Raw genomic sequence first — 25,818 nt, 5'->3', positions numbered from 1 at the left:
GCCCTTTTTAGCTGCGCTTTAGCACTATTAATTTACATATTTTATAAATATTTAATTTTAAATAAAAAAATATTAAATAATAATAAAATAATAAAATAATATTCGTATAAATATTTAATAATAATTGTTAAATAAATTTTGACAATTTATTTATAAATTATAATAGTACAATTTAAATTAGCAAAAATTGAGGAGACAGTTTCACAAAAACTGAAAATCTATTTCGCGCATTCTTTCCGGTAGTGAAACTTTATTGCGCATGACATGCGCAATAGATCTGCGCTTAAATGTAGCTCTATTCACTTATACATATAATTTACAAATATTAAATTTTACAGTTAATTATAAATTACTTCCTTTACTTTATTTTCTTGATAACAATTCTAATATAAATATTTTTCTTTTGTTTCAGGTGAGTTAAGCAACATACTCTCTTTCGACTTTATTTCGTAAGTAAATATTATTATTAAAATATACAAAATTTTATTTTGTAAATGAAATATAATTATAGCTGATGTTTTTCAAAGTGGAAAAATTCTTTGGCGCATTCTAAAAACATGCGCAACGCTACTGCGCATGATATGCGCGATATATCTGCGCAGAAGTTTTTTAAAGCGTCTTTAGCTGCGCTATTGCTTCTTTTAATTATAAAATTGTTAAAAATTATTGTTTAAGTCATTGATACCATAAATTTTTTTTTAAATTTCGAATATTAATTTATTAAATTTTAATTCATTTCATATTTCTAATTCTTTCACTCTCATTAATTAATAATTTTACTCTAATTTTGGTAAAATCTACTTTTCTTTATTTAGTAAGAGACTAAAATATTTTTGGAGCATTCTAAAAAGACGCGCAAAACTACTGCGCATGATGTGCGCAATAGATCTGCGCCGAAGTGATTTTTTTGCTGAGCAACATCTGCTTTCAATTTATTTTATAATTCGGTAAAAATTTAATTATACAATGTAATTGGTATTAAATATTTAATTTATAATAATGATTATTATTATTTTTATTATTGTTTTTTAAATAAATAATTATCAATAACAATTGATTTTTAATAAATAATTGTTAATAATAATTGTTTTTTAATCAAAAGTTGATAACAATTATTTTTTAATATATAATTGTTAATAACAATTGATTTTTAATAAATAATTGTGAATAAAAATTGATTTTAATATAATAATTGTAATAATAATAATATAATAATAAAATAATAGTTGTTTTTTAATAAAAAGTTAATAGTAATATTTTTTTAAAATAAATAATAATTGTTAATAGCAATTGATATTTAATAAATAATTGTCAATAACAATTTATTTGTAATGAGTAATTTAATGATTAATTATTAACAATTATTTATTATAATTAGTACCTAATTAATAATTTTTATTTGTGAATAGAAATAATGTGGCAAATGTATCTACTAATTATAAAGTGCAATTAATAACTCGAAAAGTTGATTGATTAATTATAATTAAACTGGAATCAAAACTAAAATAGTTCCCTATAAAAATAATTCTAATAAAATTCATACTATTATCAATTTAATGGTATATAATTAACGTTTGTTTTTTTATTTTTTCGTTTATTTGAAATGATCATAATTTCCTGTTTCGTGTGACTCAGTCGTTAGGGAAGCAGGTGGTAGTGGTGATTTTAAATGAAAAATCAAGTAAATTAAAAAGAGAAACTGCCAATTTCACTCTGTACGTATAGAATTTTAATTGACAATATGAAATCAACTCGATTATGACATTGCCGTGTGTGTGCATTTCGTATACAAATACATATGCAACAAACGAAGATTATTTGATATAAATTGAATTATCGACGGTATATAATTATTTAATTGCCACTCGCGTGGCTTTTTGGAGTTAGGGAGAAACACAGAAAGAGAGAGAGAGAGAAGAGAATTCGAAAATTGCGAGAGTTAATCCTTCAATTGGAACAGGTTTTGAATCAATTAGTTAATTACATAGGATAAATGGAGTCTTGATAACGATTGGAAAACTGATTGAAGAGAACACACAAACACATACATGGAAACACTAATGACCGACGCGAAGTTTCGCGATGCGCTGTAAAGAACCATGAATAATGACTCTAATTTATAAAGTCACTAACAACTAAGTAAAATCGTTAAAGTTCACGCTTTCTTTACGTCTGGCACGCGTATTCTATCGCCCACTTATTTACCGTATTCGTATTTACTATATATACATATATATGTATGTTGAGGTTCCTCTAATTAGCCACAACACTCGGCTCCTCTTGAGCGTTAAAAAAAAAGTTTAATTAAATACAATTTCAGTTGATTGAAATTGAACAAAGTTATTTATTATACATTAGTTGTGATTCTTTTGAATATGTACATTTGTGTTTGGAACTAATTTATATGAAAATTTATGAGGATAAAAATTATTTTCATATGGAATAGTGATAAGTGAATGCAACAAGTTGAAAAATACTTTTCTACGATCATAGAAGCTGTAAGTGACTACTGCGCATATTTAAAGTGTCTATAAAACTACTGCGCATTGTAAACAGACGAAAAAATACTTTTGCGCATTTGTAGAAAGTGTAAATTACTTCTGCGCAGTCTTAAACTGGTTAAAAAGCTACTGCGCATTCTAAAATAACGAAGAAATACTTTTGCGCAGTCATAGAAGTTGTAAGTGACTACTGCGTATATTTAAATTGGTTTAAAACATACTGCGCATTGCAAACAGAAGAAAAATACTTTTGCGCAGTCATAGAATGTGTAAATTACTTCTGCACAGCCTTAAACTGTTGAAAAAGCTACTGCGCATTCCAAAACAACGAAGAAATACTTTTGCGCAGTCATAGAAGTTGTAAGTGACTACTGCGTATATTTAAATTGGTTTAAAACATACTGCGCATTGCAAAAAGGCGAAAAAATACTTATGCGCAGTCATAGAAAGTGTAGGCGGCTTCTGCGCATTCTTAAAGTTTCTAGAAACCTACTGCGCATTGCAAAAAGACAAAAAATACTTTTGCGCATTATTGTAGGTCATAAGTGACTTATGCGCATTCTTAAACTGTATAATAACCTACTGCGCATTGCAAAAAGGCAAAAAAAATACTTTTGCACAGTCATAGAAAGTGTAGGTGACTTTTGCGCATTCTTCAAGGATTTTTAAACTTACTGCGCATTGTCAAGAGAAGAATAAACATTTTTCCGCAAAGAAATAACTTTTGCACATCGAGTAAGTGTTTATAAATAAATTTGCATATTGCAAAAAGATGAAAAAACACTTTAACCTTCTCATAGAAGCTGTAAGTAACTTCTGCGCATTCTTAAAGTGTCTAAAAACCTACTGCGCATGGTAAGTAGACTAAAAAACACTTTTACGCACTTATAGTAGCTAAGAGCGACTTTTGCGCATTCCTAAAGTGTCTTTAAATCTACTGCGCATTCGAAAAAACAGAAGAAAACACTTAGACATACTCATAGAAACTGTAAGTGACTTCTGCGCATTCTTAAAGTGTTTATAAATCTGCTGCGCATTCTAAAAAGAAAAGAAAACACTTTTGCGCACTAATCGAGGCTCTAAGTCACTTCTGCGCATTCTTAAACTGTCTAAAAACCTACTGCGCATGATAACGAGACGATAAATAGTTTTTGCGCATTCATAGAATCTCTGGTTTTTTTGCGCATCGAAACGAAACGAAAATACAATTTTACCCACGTTTGGTAGTTAATAATGTCATTTGCGCATTTTAAATTTGTGTTTTATTCTACTGCGCATTGTGCGATGCGCAGAAATACTTTAGTAGCTGCGCAAAAGTGTCTAGCGATGCGCAGTAGTGTTTTACAAAATTAATAGATGCGCAGAAGTGTCCAAAAGCGTTTAGTGATGCGCAGTAGTGTAGTACAGCGATCATTGATGCGCAAAAGTGTTCAGAAACGTTTAGCGATGCGCAGTAGCGTTTTATAGCGTTTATTGATGCGCAAAAGCTTTTAACGATGCGCACTAGTTTTTTTGATAGTATTTATAGATGCGCAAAAATGTCTAGCGATGCGCAGAATTGCTTTATAGTGTTCAAAGATGCGCAGTAGTTTTTCACAGCGTTTATTAATGCGCAAGTGTCCAAAAGCGTCTAGTGATGCGTAGAAGTGCTTTACACTGTCTTAAGATGCGCAATAGTTTTTTACAGCGTTTATAGATGCGCAAGAGCGTCTAGCGATGCGCAGAAGTTTTTTCCACCGTCTAAAGATGCACAGTAGTGTTTTATAGTATTTATTGATGCGTAAAAGTATTCAAAAGTGTCTAGCGATGCGCAGTAGTGTTTTACAAAATTAATAGATGCGCAGAAGTGTCCAAAAGCGTTTAGTGATGCGCAGTAGTGTAGTACAGCGTTCATTGATGCGCAAAAGTGTTCAGAAACGTTTAGCGATGCGCAGTAGCGTTTTATAGCGTTTATTGATGCGCAAAAGTGTTCAAAAGCTTTTAACGATGCGCAATAGCTTTTTTACAGTTTTTATAGTTGCGCAAAAGTGGCTAGCGATGTGAAGTAGTGTTTTATAGCGTTTATTGATGCGCAAAAGTATCTAAAAGCGTCTAGCGATGCGCTGAAGTGCTTTATAGTGTTTAAAGATGCGCAGTAGTTTTTTGTAGCGTTTTTTAATGTGCAAAAGTGTCAAAAATAATCTGGCGATGCGCAGTAGTGTTCTACAGCGTTTATAGATGCGCAAAAGTGTCCGAAAGCGTCTAGCAATGGGCAGAAATATTTTACACCTTTTATAGATGCGCAAAAGTATCCAAGCGCGTCTGGAAATGCGCAGAAGTGACCAAAACCATTACTTAATTTCTAAAATATTTTTTCACCAATTAAAAAGCATCTCTAATATCTCTTCTAAAGTCTACAATTAAAATTATTATCATTTTTCACAAAACTAAATTTATACTACATATTTAAAATTAAAATATGCTAAATATTAAAAAAAAAATTCTTAACCGAAAAAAGGAAAAAAAATTGTCAAACAGAAACTATAAAGGAAAATGTACCTCAAGCAATGACGATTTAAAAAAAAAGTAGACGCGGAAATCTCTAGTTTGCACAAACTCATTAGTGTTAAGTGTGTCAAGCACTGTTGTAGTGTCATTCAGAGCGAAATTAAATGAGGAAGTCCCTAGAAATATTTTTTCCTCAAAGCAATGATTAGAAGAAGACTAAGAAGAAGATGATGACGGTTTTAGACAAAGGGACGACCTTGTTTTTTTTTAAATTTTTAATAAAAATTTGAAAAAAATACCAGAAATACGATATGCTTAGTGTGTTTGTCTTTTGAATCAGGAAAGGATTGAAATGAAATGAAAATAAAAAAAAATTGACACACTATAATATTCTACGCGGATGTGAATAAAAGAAGAAGAAGGTGTGAAGATGAAGAGAAACGGTGGCGTAACGCGGTCCAGGAGTTTTTTTTTACTGTTACATGGGCGTGTTTCATAACTTGCGTTTGTCTTTTGTAACCAAACACCGTGTCTAACAAACCGCATTATATTATAATAAACTTGCCACACAAGTGCATATATATTGCGCATATCGTGGATTTCAAAGCGCTGACATATTAATAACTCCCGCTAACAAAAGCCAATAGGATTTTATAATTATTCTTTTTTTTACTTCTATCAAAAAAATGAAAAATCAATCCCACGAGAGTTATGGAAGGAAAAAATAAGATGCGCGCAGTTTTTAAGTGTGGAATTAAGTTCTGCGCAGCCGATGCGCAGTAGATCTTCGAAACTTGACTTTTCTGCGCAATTGTGGTTCAAAAGTTGCGCAGTAGGTCTGAATGGTGTCTACACATGCGCAGTTGTGTAAAATTAAGTCTATAGGTACGCAGTCTGCGCAGTAGATCTGAGTGGTACCTACACGTGCGCAGTAGTAATAAACAGATGCGCAGTAGAAATAAGTGGTACTTACAAATGTGCAGTAACGTTCTTTATCATTTTTTGCTGCGCAATATTATTGAACAGTTTCTACACATGCGCAGTTGTACAAAAACTTACTATTTACTACTATTTTTACGTTATGCTACTATTTGGGTACTTTTTTAGATTTCAGCCTCTAAAAGCTACTATTTCTGTTTCTTTTTTAAAATTTCCACTACTTTAAATTTACTAATACTATAAATAAATAAACTATTCTAAAAAATTATAATCAAATTTTTTAAAACGATTCAATTATTTTCAAAAAATATTCGAAATTAATTTATTTTCAATATCTAGTATTTTCATAAAATTTCGCAAAAGAATTCGATTATTTAAAAAAGAAATTGGTAAAATTCATCCAAAATTCAATTATTTTCATAAATTAATATAATTTCCATAGGAATTCAATTATTTTTTAATAGCATTTAAAAAAAAATCCCGAAAAAATTAATTATTTGACAAAATTTTTATACAATTTTTCACAATAATTCAAATACTTTCACTAATAATAACATTTTTCATTAAAATTCAATTTGTTAAAAAAATTTTTGATAAAATTCTCAACAAGAATTCAATTATTTCCGCATAAATAATAAAACTCAGCGAAGAATTTTAAATATTTGTAATACTATTTTAAATTAATTAATGGAAAAATTCAATTATTTTCACAAATAAAGTTTTCCACAAGAATTCAATTATTTAAAATGAAATTTTCATAATATTTATTATATTTCGAAAAAATTAAAGATTCAAAACAATGTTTATAAAATTCATATGAAGAATTCAATTATTTTTAAAAATAACATTTTTCACAGAAATTCAATTCTTTTAAACATTTTAATCAATTTCTCCGCAATAATTCAATTATTTTCATAAATAATAAAATTGTTTCCAGAAATTCAATTATTTTTGAAAATTTTAATAAAATTCTTTGCAATTATTCAATTATTTACAAAAATAATAAAATTTATCGCAGGATTTCAATTATTTTTAATACAATTTTACAGGAATTGCTCGAAAAATGTAATTATTTTTAAGAATTTAATTTAAATTCCTCAAAAAAATGAAATATTAAAAAAAAAAAATTTTTTTTATTTTTTGTAAGAATTCAATTATTTACAAAAATGTCAGAATTTTTCATAAGAATTCAATTATTTTGAAATATTTTAATAAAATCGTTCGAAAGAAATTAATTATTTTAAATACAATTTTAATTAAATTTTTTTGAATTATTTAATTATTCTTTTATGTTTTAATTAAATTTTTCCCCAGAATTAAATTATTTGCATAAATAATTCTTTGAAAGAATTCAATTATTAAAGATAAATAACAAAATTATTCCCGAAAATTAAATTATTTTGACTATTTTGAGGCATTTTAATAAAATTCTTTGCAAAATTCAATTATTTTCATAAATAATAATATTCATCACAAGAATTAAATTATTTTTAAATGTAATAAATTTCTTTTTAGGAATTCAATTATTTAAAATAATTCTAATAAAATCGTTGTCAAGAATTCAATTATTTTCATAAAAAATAAAATGCTTTTTAAGAATTCAATTATTTTCAAAAAAATTTAATAAAATGCCACACAGGCATTCGACTATTGTCAAAAATTTTAATATAATTCATTGTAAAATATAATTATTTTTAAAAACTTTTCGCAATTCAATGATTTTTAATATCTATACTATTTTCATAAAATTTCCAAACAGAATTCAATTATTATTTAAAAATTTTTTTTATAAAATCTTCGTTAGTATTCCATTCTTTTCATGAATAAATAAAAATTTCTCAGCAATTTAATTATTTAAATTAGAATTTGCATAAAATTAGTCGAAAGAAATCAATTATTTAGAATTTATTTAAAAATACTTCGTAAGAATAAAATTATTTTTATAAATATTGAAATTCTTTCATGAATAATAAAATTCGATATCTATAAATTCGATTAATTAAAAAATTATTCAAAAATTATATAAATATTAATAATATTAAAATTATGAATGAAAGAAAATTAAATATGTATCAATCAAAGGGTATCCGAATTAAAATTAAATATTAATTGAAAGAAAAAATAAAATTTTCCAAGTTTATACTTTTCGTGAAATATAAAAATTAGTAATAACACACAAACGCAAGGCAAATTTTATTCTCTATATATCTAAAAATAAAATACGATGACCAAATTAAGAATGAGAATGAATTATAGAACACTGTTCTAATTGTATGCGCTCTGGATAATACTTAAAAGAGTCAGTTGGTTGATTTAATTATCTCAAAAATTTCTTGGCCGGAACTAATTACTCAAAAACCGATACACAAGTTAGTAAACTATGACGGCGCGTATATAACTTTGCGAATTTCATTCCAATTTCCAAATATTACCAAGTTTGAAAGCTTCATTACAACCAATCGTTTTTTGCGTGTTTTACAACAAATCTTGTATATACTGACAAGAAATTTGATTTGCAAAAAGAAAAAAAAAAAAAAAAATATTAGACATTTTCTCTCTTATGTTCTTTATATGTATAGTCACTATTAGATTGGTTTGTGCTTTTTTACCGCCTGTCTGTCAACAGAGTAAGAGAGAGAGAGAGAGAGACATGCACCAGACAACTTTTGTTATCAAAAGTTTCTGAATCAAAGTCAATTAGAAATTTTATTATAAATCTACCTATAGCTATATTTCAATATATATACATAGTTAAAATTACGTGTCGAAAAGTGTAACTAGAGCGAGACATTATTGCGCGAGAATGAATTTTTTTTTAATTCTTTAATCGAAGAATTCTATTAATAAATATAAGTAAAAAAAAGGGACAAGAAAGAAAAGTGATAAAAAATTAATTATTTAATTTAAAAGAATAAAAATATTCTTCATAAAAGTTTACGTGACTTTGTCAAAACATCTTAAATATTTGAATATTTTTAAGATGTTTTGACAAAGTCACGTAAACTTTTTAAATTTTTCGTCAAATAAGAATAAGGGGTGAGGGGGTGGGGGGAGGGGGGTAATTACGAGCGATAAAGATTTAGCGAAAGATAATTCAGTTGGAAAAAAAAGGTCAATTAGCAGAGCATGACTAAAGACTAAAGCATGACTTCTTCTTCATAACAAAAAAATTGGACTTTTTTTTTAATATACAAATGACAAAAAAGAAAATGTCTGAATAGTTATAATTTTATTTAAACTTTTTAAGTTCAGTTGAAAGTTGAGGGATAATATGGTGAGTATAAAAAAAAAAAATTGTGAATAAGAACGACCATCGAGCGATGGGACCCGATATATTGTCTTTATTCTTATATACTTTTCCCTTCGCAAGTCACGCAAACGTGAAATATTAAAATTTCGTGCCAGAGTGTGATATCGTTTGTGCTTTGCTAAAAGTATTTCGAAACTCGTACAAAATGCCATTCGTCTCTCATTGAAATCCGATACATTTTTGGTTCGCGTCATTCCTAATATTTATTGCCACACGGAACTATTACTTTTTTTTTGCCACACAATTTTCTTCTTTCTTAAAGTATTTGGACTCTTATAATATAATAGAAAATTTATATGTAATAAAAAAATAATAATAAAAATTATAAATAGTAAAAAATGAAGATAATTTTTTGTTTTTCTTTAAATGACCAGAAAATCGCAAAATTTACCTGGAACAGGTATAAATTTGAATAAAAAAGTGAAACAACTAAAAATTTCAACTAAAACTACAAATTTCGATTGTTAACGAAATTTTTAACTGTTAGCGAAATATTAAAAAAATTTGAAATTTCACTTTTGTTAGCGAACTACTAAAAAAAAACTAAAAATTTCACTTTTATTAGCGAAATACTAAAAAAAACTAAAAATTTCACTTTTATTAGCGAAATACTAAAAAAACTAAAAATTTCAGTTTTATTAGCGACATACTAAAAAAAAAAATAAAAATTCCAATTTTATTAACGAAATTCTAAAATACATTTCACCATTATTAGCGAAATTCTAAAAAACAAAATTTAATATTCCACTTCTTTTAGCGCAATTCTAAAAAAACTAAAAATTTCACTTTTATTAGCGACATATTAAAAAAACTAAAAGTTCCAATTTTATTAGCGAAATTCTAAAAATAACTGAAAATTTCACTTTTTTTATCAAAATACTAAAAAAAATTTCAATTTTATTAGTGAAATACTAAAAATAACTAAAAATTCCAATTTTATTAACGAAATTCTAAAAAAAATTCACTTTTATTAAAGAAATTCTAAAAAAAAAATTTCACTTGTTTAACGAAATACTAAAAAAACTAAAAATTCCAATTTTATTAGCGAAATTCTAAAAATAACTGAAAATTTCACTTTTTTTATCAAAATACTAAAAAAAATTTCAATTTTATTAGTGAAATACTAAAAATAACTAAAAATTCCAATTTTATTAACGAAATTCTAAAAAAAATTCACTTTTATTAAAGAAATTCTAAAAAAAAAATTTCACTTGTTTAACGAAATACTAAAAAAACTAAAAATTCCAATTTTATTAGCGAAATTCTAAAAATAACTGAAAATTTCACTTTTTTTATCAAAATACTAAAAAAAATTTCAATTTTATTAGTGAAATACTAAAAATAACTAAAAATTCCAATTTTATTAACGAAATTCTAAAAAAAATTCACTTTTATTAAAGAAATTCTAAAAAAAAAATTTCACTTGTTTAACGAAATACTAAAAAAACTAAAAATTCCAATTTTATTAGCGAAATTCTAAAAATAACTGAAAATTTCACTTTTTTTATCAAAATACTAAAAAAAATTTCAATTTTATTAGTGAAATACTAAAAATAACTAAAAATTCCAATTTTATTAACGAAATTCTAAAAAAAATTCACTTTTATTAAAGAAATTCTAAAAAAAAAATTTCACTTGTTTAACGAAATACTAAAAAAACTAAAAATTCCAATTTTAATAGCGAAATTCTAAAAATAACTAAAAATTTCACTTTGATTAGCGAAATACTAAAAAAACTAAAAATTCCACTTTTATTAGCAAAATACTAAAAAAAAACTAAAAATTTCACTTTTATTAGCGAAATATTAAAAGAAAGATCCAATTTTATTAGCGAAATTCTAAAAATAACTAAAAATTTCACTTTTATTAGCGAAATACTAAAAAAAAATAAAAATTTCACTTTTATTAGCGACATACTAAAAAAAAAAAAAAAAAATTCCAATTTTATTAACGAAATTCTAAAATACATTTCACCATTATTAGCGAAATTCTAAAAAACAAAATTTAATATTCCACTTCTTTTAGCGCAATTCTAAAAAAACTAAAAATTTCACTTTTATTAGCGACATATTAAAAAAACTAAAAATTCCAATTTAATTAGCGAAATTCTAAAAATAACTGAAAATTTCACTTTTTTTATCAAAATACTAAAAAAAATTTCAATTTTATTAGTGAAATACTAAAAATAACTAAAAATTCCAATTTTATTAACGAAATTCTAAAAAAAATTCACTTTTATTAAAGAAATTCTAAAAAAAAAATTTCACTTGTTTAACGAAATACTAAAAAAACTAAAAATTCCAATTTTATTAGCGAAATTCTAAAAATAACTGAAAATTTCACTTTTTTTATCAAAATACTAAAAAAAATTTCAATTTTATTAGTGAAATACTAAAAATAACTAAAAATTCCAATTTTATTAACGAAATTCTAAAAAAAATTCACTTTTATTAAAGAAATTCTAAAAAAAAAATTTCACTTGTTTAACGAAATACTAAAAAAACTAAAAATTCCAATTTTAATAGCGAAATTCTAAAAATAACTAAAAATTTTACTTTGATTAGCGAAATACTAAAAAAACTAAAAATTCCACTTTTATTAGCAAAATACTAAAAAAAAACTAAAAATTTCACTTTTATTAGCGAAATATTAAAAGAAAGATCCAATTTTATTAGCGAAATTCTAAAAATAACTAAAAATTTCACTTTTATTAGCGAAATACTAAAAAAAAATAAAAATTTCACTTTTATTAGCGACATACTAAAAAAAAAAAAAAAAATTCCAATTTTATTAACGAAATTCTAAAATACATTTCACCATTATTAGCGAAATTCTAAAAAACAAAATTTAATATTCCACTTCTTTTAGCGCAATTCTAAAAAAACTAAAAATTTCACTTTTATTAGCGACATATTAAAAAAACTAAAAATTCCAATTTAATTAGCGAAATTCTAAAAATAACTGAAAATTTCACTTTTTTTATCAAAATACTAAAAAAAATTTCAATTTTATTAGTGAAATACTAAAAATAACTAAAAATTCCAATTTTATTAACGAAATTCTAAAAAAAATTCACTTTTATTAAAGAAATTCTAAAAAAAAAATTTCACTTGTTTAACGAAATACTAAAAAAACTAAAAATTCCAATTTTATTAGCGAAATTCTAAAAATAACTGAAAATTTCACTTTTTTTATCAAAATACTAAAAAAAATTTCAATTTTATTAGTGAAATACTAAAAATAACTAAAAATTCCAATTTTATTAACGAAATTCTAAAAAAAATTCACTTTTATTAAAGAAATTCTAAAAAAAAAATTTCACTTGTTTAACGAAATACTAAAAAAACTAAAAATTCCAATTTTATTAGCGAAATTCTAAAAATAACTGAAAATTTCACTTTTTTTATCAAAATACTAAAAAAAATTTCAATTTTATTAGTGAAATACTAAAAATAACTAAAAATTCCAATTTTATTAACGAAATTCTAAAAAAAATTCACTTTTATTAAAGAAATTCTAAAAAAAAAATTTCACTTGTTTAACGAAATACTAAAAAAACTAAAAATTCCAATTTTATTAGCGAAATTCTAAAAATAACTGAAAATTTCACTTTTTTTATCAAAATACTAAAAAAAATTTCAATTTTATTAGTGAAATACTAAAAATAACTAAAAATTCCAATTTTATTAACGAAATTCTAAAAAAAATTCACTTTTATTAAAGAAATTCTAAAAAAAAAATTTCACTTGTTTAACGAAATACTAAAAAAACTAAAAATTCCAATTTTAATAGCGAAATTCTAAAAATAACTAAAAATTTTACTTTGATTAGCGAAATACTAAAAAAACTAAAAATTCCACTTTTATTAGCAAAATACTAAAAAAAAACTAAAAATTTCACTTTTATTAGCGAAATATTAAAAGAAAGATCCAATTTTATTAGCGAAATTCTAAAAATAACTAAAAATTTCACTTTTATTAGCGAAATACTAAAAAAAAATAAAAATTTCACTTTTATTAGCGACATACTAAAAAAAAAAAAAAAAATTCCAATTTTATTAACGAAATTCTAAAATACATTTCACCATTATTAGCGAAATTCTAAAAAACAAAATTTAATATTCCACTTCTTTTAGCGCAATTCTAAAAAAACTAAAAATTTCACTTTTATTAGCGACATATTAAAAAAACTAAAAATTCCAATTTAATTAGCGAAATTCTAAAAATAACTGAAAATTTCACTTTTTTTATCAAAATACTAAAAAAAATTTCAATTTTATTAGTGAAATACTAAAAATAACTAAAAATTCCAATTTTATTAACGAAATTCTAAAAAAAATTCACTTTTATTAAAGAAATTCTAAAAAAAAAATTTCACTTGTTTAACGAAATACTAAAAAAACTAAAAATTCCAATTTTAATAGCGAAATTCTAAAAATAACTAAAAATTTTACTTTGATTAGCGAAATACTAAAAAAACTAAAAATTCCACTTTTATTAGCAAAATACTAAAAAAAAACTAAAAATTTCACTTTTATTAGCGAAATATTAAAAGAAAGATCCAATTTTATTAGCGAAATTCTAAAAATAACTAAAAATTTCACTTTTATTAGCGAAATACTAAAAAAAAATAAAAATTTCACTTTTATTAGCGACATACTAAAAAAAAAAAAAAAAATTCCAATTTTATTAACGAAATTCTAAAATACATTTCACCATTATTAGCGAAATTCTAAAAAACAAAATTTAATATTCCACTTCTTTTAGCGCAATTCTAAAAAAACTAAAAATTTCACTTTTATTAGCGACATATTAAAAAAACTAAAAATTCCAATTTAATTAGCGAAATTCTAAAAATAACTGAAAATTTCACTTTTTTTATCAAAATACTAAAAAAAATTTCAATTTTATTAGTGAAATACTAAAAATAACTAAAAATTCCAATTTTATTAACGAAATTCTAAAAAAAATTCACTTTTATTAAAGAAATTCTAAAAAAAAAATTTCACTTGTTTAACGAAATACTAAAAAAACTAAAAATTCCAATTTTATTAGCGAAATTCTAAAAATAACTGAAAATTTCACTTTTTTTATCAAAATACTAAAAAAAATTTCAATTTTATTAGTGAAATACTAAAAATAACTAAAAATTCCAATTTTATTAACGAAATTCTAAAAAAATTCACTTTTATTAAAGAAATTCTAAAAAAAAAATTTCACTTGTTTAACGAAATACTAAAAAAACTAAAAATTCCAATTTTAATAGCGAAATTCTAAAAATAACTAAAAATTTCACTTATATTAGTTAAATTCTAAAAAAACTAAAAATTCCACTTTTATTAGCAAAATACTAAAAAAAAACTAAAAATTTCACTTTTATTAGCAAAATACTAAAAAAAAACTAAAAATTTCACTTTTATTAGCGAAATATTAAAAGAAAGATCCAATTTTATTAGCGAAATTCTAAAAATAACTAAAAATTTCACTTTTATTAGCGAAATACTAAAAAAAACTAAAAATTTCACTTTTATTAGCGAAATACTAAAAAAAAACTAAAAATTCCAATTTTATTAACGAAATTCTAAAAAAAAATTTTGCTTTTTTTAGCAAAATTCTAAAAAAAAACTAAAAATTTCACTTTTATTAGCGAAATTTAAAAAAAAAATATACATTTCTTTAGCGAAATACTAAAAAAACTAAAAATTCAACTCATATTAGTAAAATACTGAAAAAAATAAAAATTTCTCTTTTTTTTAGCAAAATTCTAAAAAAACTAATAATTTCACCTTTATTAGCAAAATTATAAAAAAAATTCTACTATTATTAGCATAATACTATAGAAACTAAAAATTCCACTTTTATTAGCAAAATACTAAAAAAAACTAAAAATTCCAATTTTATTAGCGAAATTAACAAAGAAACTAAAAATTTCACTGATAATCGAAATTTTTATTTGTTTCAGTCAAAACTTTCGTTATTCTAGAGAAACTTGTATAGTTGTTCTATAGGCAAAGCCCTTTTTGTGGAGCAATACGAAAAGCGATATTTTTTAATTGTATTTAATAATAATTGGAAAGGAAATTAACGTGAAATTATAAAAATAGAGAAGTAAATATGAAAAATAATCTTGAAGCTGTTACGAAACTTGAAAATGAAAAAAAATGATAAATTGTTTATTTAATAATAGAATTGATATTTATTGAGTGCAATAACCTTTTGATATCACGTGCAACACCCCTTTCGATATACAGGTAAACGTCCTCGACAAAAGAAGAAAATAATTCGCAATGTTTGAATCGATATCGTCTGTGTGTATATACTATGTATATATGTACACAATTTATACATTTTCGAGTGGAAATTTTGCATATTGCCATTTATTATTGGCGCAATATTGGTCCTCGGTAATATTGCCAGTATTGAGCCAGTAATGAGCTAGTACTGGTATTACAGACTTTTTACGTTAAAATTACTGTAACTTTACTATAAGGTAACGAAAAAAACGGAAAACCCAGTTTTTAGCCAATTTAGAGCCAGTTTTTAAACAGTATTGTGTTTTCTGTACTGGCAAGTGAAAAAGGAATGGATATGAATCCAGGGATAGAATTCCAATATTGATTGACAGTTCGCAACCGGTTTTGGACAATTTTCGACTTTTCGTGTTGGCAAAACTGTACAGAGCCAGTTTTGAACCAGTATTTCATATTTTATACTGGCAAGTGAAAACAAAATCACTACAAAAACTAGAAATACAATTTCAAAACTGATTGACAATTCTCAACTGTTGTTGAATAATTATAGACTGCCAGTATTGTCAAAACTGTACAGAGCCAGTTTTTAATCAGTTTTGCAAATTTTTACTGGCTAGCAAGTACAGAATGGGTATAAAGCCAGGAATTCACTACGAAACAAGTACTTAAGTCAGAAAAGTTTAAATTACAGTTTAAATTACAGGCCAGTGACTATTAAGCCAGTTTTCAGCCAGTACTGTGCCAGTGTTGAAAAAATAGTACAGATCCGGAATTAAACCAGTATGGAATAAGCCAGTTTTTAATAACTACTTAGGAGTGGAGCAAATACTGTGCCAGTATAGAGGATATAGTGAAACAGATTTCAGCCAGTATTCAGCCAGGATTAAAAACAGGATTCAGCCAGTATTCGTCCAATATTGAAAGTGTACAGAATAAATTTTTTAGCATTATTAAATTGAATAATTTATAGAATTGAACCAACATTAGATCAATATTAAACCATATTTAGCCAGTATTCTGCCAGTATTCAATATAGTTGTAAACTAGTATTGAAATAGTATTGAGCTAATATTTAATAAGCATTAAGACCACATGTAGCTAACATGGAGCCAGCATTGAGCCAATAGAGAACCAATATTTAACTGGCAATGAACCAGTATTTATGCGATATTAACTAATATTTAACAGTTATTTTACCAGTATTGAGACAGTATTGAATTTTGAATCGTTATTAAACTGCAAAATTTAACCAATATTGAGCCAGTAATGAACCATTATTAAAAAAATTTTAAGCCAGTATTCGTCTAATATTAATAATAGACTATTTTTAGCGTAGAATCAACTTTGTACCAGGTTGAAAACAGTATTAAAAGCCAGTATTCTACCAATATTGAGCTAGTATATAATTAATTTTTTATCATTTTTGAATCAGCATTCAACCAATCCATATTTCGCCAGTATCGACCCAGTATGTGCCAGTATTAACCTAGTATTGTTCGAGTATTGAACCAGTATTGAAACACTTTTGAGACAGTATTCGTCTAGTAATAGGCTAATATCGAACTAATTGCGAACCATTATTAAATCAGTATTTTACCAATATTGAACCAGTATTCAGCCAGGCTGAAAATAACATTATGCCAGTATTCTGCCAATATTGAACTAGAATAGAATTAATTTTTTATTATTTTTGAATCAGCATTCAACCAATATTGGACCAATATTGTACCTTATTTAGCCAGTAGTCAGCCAGTATTGACCCAGTATTGTGCCAGTAGTGAGCCAGTATTGAAACAGTTTTGAGGTTAGTATTCGTTCAGTATTAGGCTAGTATCAAACCTATTTTGATCCATTATTAAACCGGTATTTAACCAATATTGAGCCAGTATTCAGCCAGGCTAAAAACAGCATTAGGCCAGTATTCTACCAATATTGAGCTAGTATAGAATGAATTTTATACCATCATTAAATCAGCGTTTATCAAATATTGAACCATATTTAGCCAGTATTAAGCCAGTATTCACGTTACTGGAAACCCGTTGTAAGCCACTATTAAAATAGCATTGAACCAATATTTAGTCAGCATTGAAACCGTATTTAACCTTCATAAAGCCATTATTTAGCCAATATGGAGCCAGTTTTGAGCCAATAGATAAACTGTATTGAGCCAGTATCAAACCAATATTCAACTTATTTAAAGCCAGTTTTGAGCCAATAGGTAAACTGTATTGAGCCAGTATCAAACCAATATTCAACTTATTTAAAACCAGCATTTAAGTAATTCTTTTTCAATATAAAACCAATAGTGTTCCAGTTTTGAAACAGATTTGAGACAGTAAAGAACCAGTACTAAAACAGAATTGAATTAATTTTTAACCATTACTGTGCCAATATCTAAAATTCAACATTTAATTTACTTTTGAAATATTCATGTTTTTATAATTATAGTAATATTAGTAATTAATACATTAATTAATTAACTATTATTAATTATAATTAGTTAAATTAATATTAAATAATAATTATTATTTATTATTAATTAATTAATACATTAAAATAAAATAATATGAAAGTTCTTCATCTCCACCTGATTAAAAAAAAAGCAATCTTCATTCGATTTTCATTTTGCACTTTAATATAATTGAATCAAAGTGAAAAAAACCGCGAGTTGATATCAATCTGTTTATATGTATGCGCTCGCGATTTCGTAAATTATTTTCTATACGCACGATTCCCTTTATGACGAACGTTTTTAAAATCCAAGTTTAATAGTAACGCTTTCTCTAATAAATTACAATGAAAAAACAAAGAAAAAGAAGAGGCGAAAAAAAAGATTGTTATAATACATCAAAGTCCATTAAGACTATGAACTCGCGAGGCGCGATTTAGAAATCCATTCGTAAGCAGAGCGTATTAAGCCGTTAGAAAATTTCCAGATATGTGCGAGGAGGCAACCGTGAAAAAGTATTCATGTGCAGCGCGCACACGATATAGTCTTGTTTTTTTTTAAAAAGTAAATTATAACAATGTTGATTTGTGTGTGCGCAAGCAAGTGTTTCGTTAGGAGAAGATTTAAAGTGGTTTCAAATAATATTTTGTCTCTTTAGTTTGGAAAATTTGGTTACTGCGCATATTTACAAGGTTTAATGAACTATTGCGCATTGGTTTGAGGTGAAAAAAGTTACTGCGCAAGCAGGGAAGGATTATAACTTTACTGCGCATGTGTAGAGGTCTTAGGACACTACTGCGCATCGATACAAGCTGCGAGACACTACTGCGCATCGATATAAGCTGTGGGACAGTACTGCGCATCATTATAAGTTGTAGAACACTACTTCGCAACGATACAAGCAGTAGGGACAGTATTGAGCCTCAATATAAGTCGTGGGACAGTACTGCGCATCAATACATGCTGTGGGACAGTATTGCGCATCGATATAAGCTGTAAGATACTACAGCGCATAAATATAATTTGTGGGACATTACAGCGCATCATTATAATCTGTGAGACAGTGTTTCGCGTCAATACAAGTCGTGGGACAGAACTGCGCATCAATATAAGTCGTGGGACAGTACTGCGCATCAATATAAGTCGTGGGACAATACTGTGTATCAATATAAGTCGTGAAAATCTACTGCAGCTTTAATACAAGTTATAAAACTCTACTGCGCATCAATTAAATTTGTACAACTTTACTGCGCACGAATAAAAAGTACAAAAATCTACTGCGCACTCGAAGAATCAGAAAAACTTTACTGTGCATCAGTCGAAAACCTCACAAACCAACTGCGCATTGATTAAAGTTAGAAACTTTCATTTTCTCAAGTGTACAACCCTAACAATCCACTTTGCGCATAAATAAAAAGTTTATAAACCTTTTGCGCATCATTATGGCACAAAAAACACTATTGCGCATCTGTAGAATTCTTCTGCGTACATAAACGAACTATAGAAACCTATTGCGCATGAAAAAAAGTTCGAGAAACTTTACTGCGCATATAAAAAGCCCACATGCGCGATAGATCTGCGCACAAGCGAAATTAAGCATTTACAGCTGCGCAGTAATTTTCTATCACATATAAAGCTGCGCACAAAATCTCAAACCATTCTAACACTCACTTTATCCCATTTTTCACAAAACTTGACACTTTTAAAACTTACCTAAAGGAAATAATCCTAAAAAACAAAAAAATTCTGCGATCTAATCTGTACTTAAAAGTCGGTTTTTTTATTTTGTTTAAAAATATCTGTTTACAAAATATTTTTTAAACTATAATATTGTCGAGGGGTTAAAAATATTTTTTTTTTGAGGGGGAGGTTAAAAATATATTTTTTTTCTCCCCCCGAAAAAATTGCATTTATGAATGATATCTCGGATATAAAGAAGGCGTGTACGGCACGCCGATGAATTTCACTGGTGCATTATCGTGATTACTGGACACTTAACTGGTCTTTGAGCATCACTTAAAATACAGGATTTTTGCCCCCGGCATTTTTAACCTCTATATTGAACGCTATATATATTTTCAGCCCTCAATCATTCATTCGGGATTTATAATTATTTAAGATTTCTCCCAATAGGGGTTATACTTATATTTCCCCCCCATTTATATACCGAATGTAATTATCCCTTCGCGAATATAATTTTACGATTAATGCATATACGCCCCCGGATTATTCGCTACTTTTCGTCAAGGAGAGAAAAAAAAGAGAGAGAGAGAGAGAGAGACAAATCGAGATTCAGATTAACCCCAGATTATTTGCTACTTTTCGTTTCTAATGCAATGCCTGCGATTTGACAGTTGACAGCTGTCAAACAAAGTGTCAATTTTCATTGGAAGTAATTTATTTTTTATAAAAATGACAGCAAAAGGGTTTTTTGGGGGTCGCTGATAACAAATTTGATGCAAAATTGATAATTTGACAGTTGACAGCTGTCAAACCAACTGTCAACTTTTATGAGGATTTATTTTTGATAAAAGTTAAAAAAATAAATTTAAATTTTTAAATAAAAGGGTTTTCGGGGTCGTTGATTACGAATTTAGTGTTATAAACACAATTTAACAGTTGACAGCTGTCAAAATATTTGTCAACTTTTATAAGAAGTGATTTTGATTTTGATAAAACAACTGTCAACTTTTATGAGTATTTATTTTTGATAAAAGTGTCCATAAAAGGGTTTTCGGGGTGTTGATTTTGAATTTAGTGTCATAAACACAATTTGACAATGGACAGCTATCAACTGTCAAATTGTGTTTATAATTAACTAAATTCGTAATCAGCGACCCCATAATTCCTTTCATGGTCATTTTAATAAAAAATAAATCACTTCTTATAAAAGTTGACAGTTATTTTGACAGCTGTCAACTGTCAAATTGGGTTTATAACACTAAATTCGTAATCTGCGACCCCGAAAACCATTTTATGGTTTAAAAGATTTTAAAGTAAATCTTTATAAAAGTTGACAGTTGGTTTGACAGCTGTCAACTGTCAAATTGTCAATTGTACATCAAATTCGAAATCAGAAACTGTAAAAAACTCTTTTTCGACAACTTATATCAACAAAATCACTTTTTTAAAAGTTGACAGTTGCTTTGACAGCTGTCAACTGTCAAATTGTCAATTGTACACCAAATTCGAAACCAAAAACTGTAAAAAAAACTCTTTTTCGAACACTTATATAAACAAAATCACTTTTATAAAAGTTGACAGTTGCTTTGACAGCTGTCAACTGTCAAATTGTCAATTTGAGTTCAAAATCGAGATTTAGATTAACAGTAGAGTCGATTGCTTTCTTATTTTTATGGCAGCACCTGGTAACCCGTGTCTACTTCTTGTCTATATATGTAGGTGAAAATGGTAAAAGGTTTTCTCAAAGCCATACGTGAGAGTGACACCCACATACATTATATGTTGGTACGTATATATTTAATACACAGCATTGCCCCGCGACGTATATATGCAAAAAGGCAAGGCCGTTCGCACAGGCTTTAAAAGTTCACCTCATTATTGCGAAACCAATCGTCTTGTGCAACAATAAACGACTTGGTATATAATAATGAGGATAGCAATAAATTCGTCTCACAATGGAAAAAAGGGGTATATTTTAGAACTAGATTATTCTCCGCAATTCACCATATGCATCATTTTTTAATTATCCATTTTCAATTTAGAAATTTTTTTTGTTCTTTTTTTAAAAATGATTTTGTTCATTTTAAAAAAAAGAACAATTTTGTAAATTGTCTAGATTAAAAAAGAAAGAAGGGACTGATGTAATTAATATTATTTTTAATCCGCACATGGATGGAGGGAAGAAAAAAGAAATATTAACCTCCAAGTTCTGCACTGTTGACCTCCAGACGGAATATGGGCATGTTGCTAATTTTAATTCATAATTAAAGTTAATTAGCGTCTAGACTCGGTCAATTAGAAAAAGTTGGATTTTGTGCCGAGGTATAACTGTTTCGTGATGGTGTTTTAACTTATCCGTTTTTGGTTCTTATTTGTATTGTTGATTAAAATTTTACCCGGGATTAGTAATTTTATTCTATTATCTACGAGGAAGGTTTTTTTTCTCCTTAGCGCAAAGAAAATGCTGTGACATACCTTTATACACCTGGAGAAATTCATTGCGCATAGATAGAAGCTTTCTGTTAGTACTGCGCAGGACATGCGCGATATATCTGCGCAGTAGAACGTTGTAGAATTTTTTCCTACTTAAAAACCGTCAAAATACTCTACCGGGTTTATACAATGTATAAATGTGATTTGCGCACATGTAGAAGCTGTTACTTAGTACTGCGCATCATGTGCGCGATAGATCTGCGCAGAAGTAACATAAGTATTTCCAGATATGTATAATAGAATTTTTATCCACTTCAAGAATAATCAAAATTATCTTTTTTTGTTTCTAAGATATTATATTTTTTTATCACTAGACACTATCAATCGATATTACGCATAATGTGCGCAATAGATCAGCGCAGTAGAACATTGTAAAATTTTTTCCCTACTTAAAAACAGTTCTAAATAATATTCTACTTGGTTTGTAAATTGTATAAATTTCATTAGCGCACATGTAAAAGTTGCTATTTAGTACTGCGCATGATGTGCGCGATAGATCTGCGCAGAAGTAGCATTAATTCTATTTATAGTAAATTTAGCTCTTTAAAACTTGAAATTAACACCTTAATGCTCTAGACACTATTTTCGAATTCATGAAAGTTAATTGCGCGCAAAATTTACAAAATAGTACTACTATGAAGCTATATGCGCAATAGATCTGCGCAGAAGTAGCATAAGCGTTGAATACGCCTATCTATGCAGTAGCATTTTATACGATTTTTACTTGCGTAAAAAACTTCATACTTAAGTATATGAACGTAATACAAACAACAGTAAAAAAATTTTGCTTAAATAGAAATTGTCAATTAGTACGGCGCATAATATGCGCCATAGATCTACGCAGTAGCTATTTCTAGACTTGTTAGGCCTCTCAGAAACATTAAAGGAAACTACCACACTTGTAGAGTAAGATAAATTGTAAACTTGTAAAATTGATAAACACTTGTACAGTAGATAAATGTCATTTGCGCACATGTAGAAGTTGTTATTTAGTACTGCGCACGACATGCGCGATATATCTGCGCAGAAGTAGCATAAGCGTAAATCTTATGAATAAGCGCATATATACGCTTTAGAATTTTGTACCACTTTTACCTGCTTAAGTACTAATGAAATACAAACAATGGTAGAAAAATTTTGCTTAAATAGAGATTATCAATTATTGTAGCGCTTAATATGCGCAATAGATCAACTTAGGGGAAATTTATAGAATTTTTCGCCTCTGGAACAAAGAAACACTCCAAGAGGCTTGTAGAGTTGATAAATGTCATTTGCGCACATTTAGAAGTTGCTATTTAGTTCTGCGCACCACCTGCGCGATAGATCTGCGCAGAAGTAGCCAAAGCGTTCACAGCTGCGCAGTAGCACTGCGTTCAATTTAAACCTGCGCAATAAACTTCTACACGTCACCATTAGCTATTACAACACAAATTTTAGTAACATTTATGTAAAATCGCTCATTTTTCGTAATTTATAAATTTTTAAAAAAATCCTTCTTCCTTTTTTCGGGGGGCAAAATTCGACATTTACTCCTTAAGCTTCTTTTTAAAAGTAGATGCTTTATCACCACAGTAAAGTAAGCAAAATTCATCATGAATTCACATATTTCATGTTTTTTCGAATTTTATTTATAGTTTATTGTCATTTTCATTGTTGTTGTTATTGTTGTTGTTTTATTTTACGTTGCTGGTCCCTATCCTCGTCCTTTCTTTCTGTTACAGATCCAGCTGGGAATTTAGAAGGGGAAAACAAAAAATGTCGAGCAGAACAAGTTCGAAAGATGTTCCGCTGATGGTTGTTGTATCTTCTTCGACAGAAGAAACGGAAATTATTTATTAGGAAATTTATCAGGAAAAGAAGAAGAAAAATTAAGAAATTAAGAAGATTTTTTTTTTGAAGAGTGGAACGAGGGAAGATAAAAAAAATGTTGGGTGTTAGTCAGCCTGGTAATCCGCCATCGAGCCTCAGGCATTCGGCGAGTTTTTCCTGTTTACAGAGAGGTTCGAGCGAAAGTCATCATCATCATCATCGTAATCGAACATCAACATTGCCACAGCAGCCTTTACAGTTAAGTACACATCAGTACGGTGGTCTCAGTTCACTTCCACATCATCAGACGCAAATTAATAATTATTCCAACGACTCACGTAATAGAGATGTGACTCTCGATCATCCTTACATTGATTCCAATGATTATGGCTTCGTGAGAATTAGACCTAGATTGCATAGTACAAATGCAATTCTCCTACACGAAGACGATCATCGACAAGTCTCACCAACCGATTTGGACAAAAATCTCGACTATTATCCAAAGGATGAAAAAAATCGGGAGAAAAATCATCAAAATCCGCTAAAAGGTGCTTTGGTTCTGTTCACAGCCTCCACGTCGTCCTGGTGGAAGACAAAACAACGTGATGAACAACAACAACAACAACAACCCAGTATCACCTCCTCGTCATCAGAGAGAAAATGGTCAAATAATAAGGAACGTAAATGGTCAATGAATTCACCAGACGCAAAATGGAACAATGGCTCTTGCTCGGGTCAAGATCGTAAATGGCGATCACTTGGCGCACTTTTACGAACACCAGTTGCCAATAATGATTCCCAATCGCGATCCTTCTTCTATCACAATGCCAGTGCGTCAATGATTGAGAATGGCGAAAATTCGGAAAATTCACGAAATAATAATAATAATAACAACCAAACTTGTTATTCGGCGAGAGTTGTTTCAAAAACGACGCAATATCGTGAAAAGGAATTTTCCCTATCGAATCGAAGACTGAAAGTTGGTCGACGATTATTTCAGGAGGAGAAACGTGAAAACACTGCCGCCACTGATGAAGACTGGATGATGCCAACGACGCGTAATCAAGAATCTTCGGAGAATGTGATGACAAAAAATTCCGAGGAGAATCGAACGACAAGATCAAATAGAGCGCAAAGTTTTTATCTTTTAGATGATTTTTTAAGACCACAACCAGCGCAAGCGGCATTTATGAAATGTCAATCGTCATCTTCGGGAACGTCGTATTCGCGTTCGGGAAATAATGATCAGAGATCAAGTGATAATAGTAGGCAAATAGTGACGACGACAACGACGACAACGACGACGGGTCATAATTCGAGTCAGAGGAATGTGACGAATATAACACCGCCGAGGAGGCATAATTCGAGTTCGGATAGTCTTGAGGTCGCCACTAGTCCTCTACCGCCGCCAGTGCCGCCACCACCGCCGCCGCAACTCACCAGCAGTCGCGATAGGGAACGTGATAAGGAGAAACATGAGAGTTTGAGGGAAAAGGATGTTTGTCATTGCAGAAGATGTTGGGCTATTCTTCAGCAGAAATGGTATCATGAGGAGGTAAGTGATGACAGTTGTTTTTTTTTTAAATTTGTAACGTTGAAAGCTTTCATAATGCTTGCAGGACAATAGAATTTAATGACAAATTTACTAGCAATTGAATATATGATTTATATTTTATGAGACGGTGAACTGTAGGTTCAAAGTAACTGTACCTTTAGATACTTTAGATAGCACGTAATTTTGTTGCAAAAGCTTTCCTGCAATTTTGCAGCAAGTTTCCATGGCAATATTGTTGCAAGCTTTACGGCAATTTTGCAACAAGCTTTAGAAATAATTTGCTGTAAATTTCCACGGCAATATTGTTGCAAGCTTTCTTGGCAATTTTGCTTCAAATTTTCA

The 25,818-nt window shown here is 27.8% G+C and overlaps 1 protein-coding gene across 1 annotated transcript in view; it reads left to right on the top strand.

The window, feature by feature from the left end:
• LOC122506639 (probable protein kinase DDB_G0277539) overlaps nucleotides 1-25,818 on the top strand; it is a 303,476-nt gene that overhangs the window by 101,926 nt on the left and 175,732 nt on the right. The window contains exon 2 of the mRNA XM_043618945.1: nucleotides 23,834-25,476. Coding sequence (XP_043474880.1) covers nucleotides 24,037-25,476 — 1,440 coding nt within the window. The 5' untranslated portion in view covers nucleotides 23,834-24,036. The remainder of the gene's footprint in view (nucleotides 1-23,833; nucleotides 25,477-25,818) is intronic.

The sequence above is a fragment of the Leptopilina heterotoma genome, unplaced genomic scaffold (assembly GCF_015476425.1).
Source record: "Leptopilina heterotoma isolate Lh14 unplaced genomic scaffold, ASM1547642v1 Lhet_43, whole genome shotgun sequence".
In the NCBI taxonomy this organism is placed as follows: domain Eukaryota; kingdom Metazoa; phylum Arthropoda; class Insecta; order Hymenoptera; family Figitidae; genus Leptopilina; species Leptopilina heterotoma.
The sequence above is the reverse complement of the archived record's forward strand: the minus strand, read 5'-3'. Positions and strand labels throughout refer to the sequence as shown.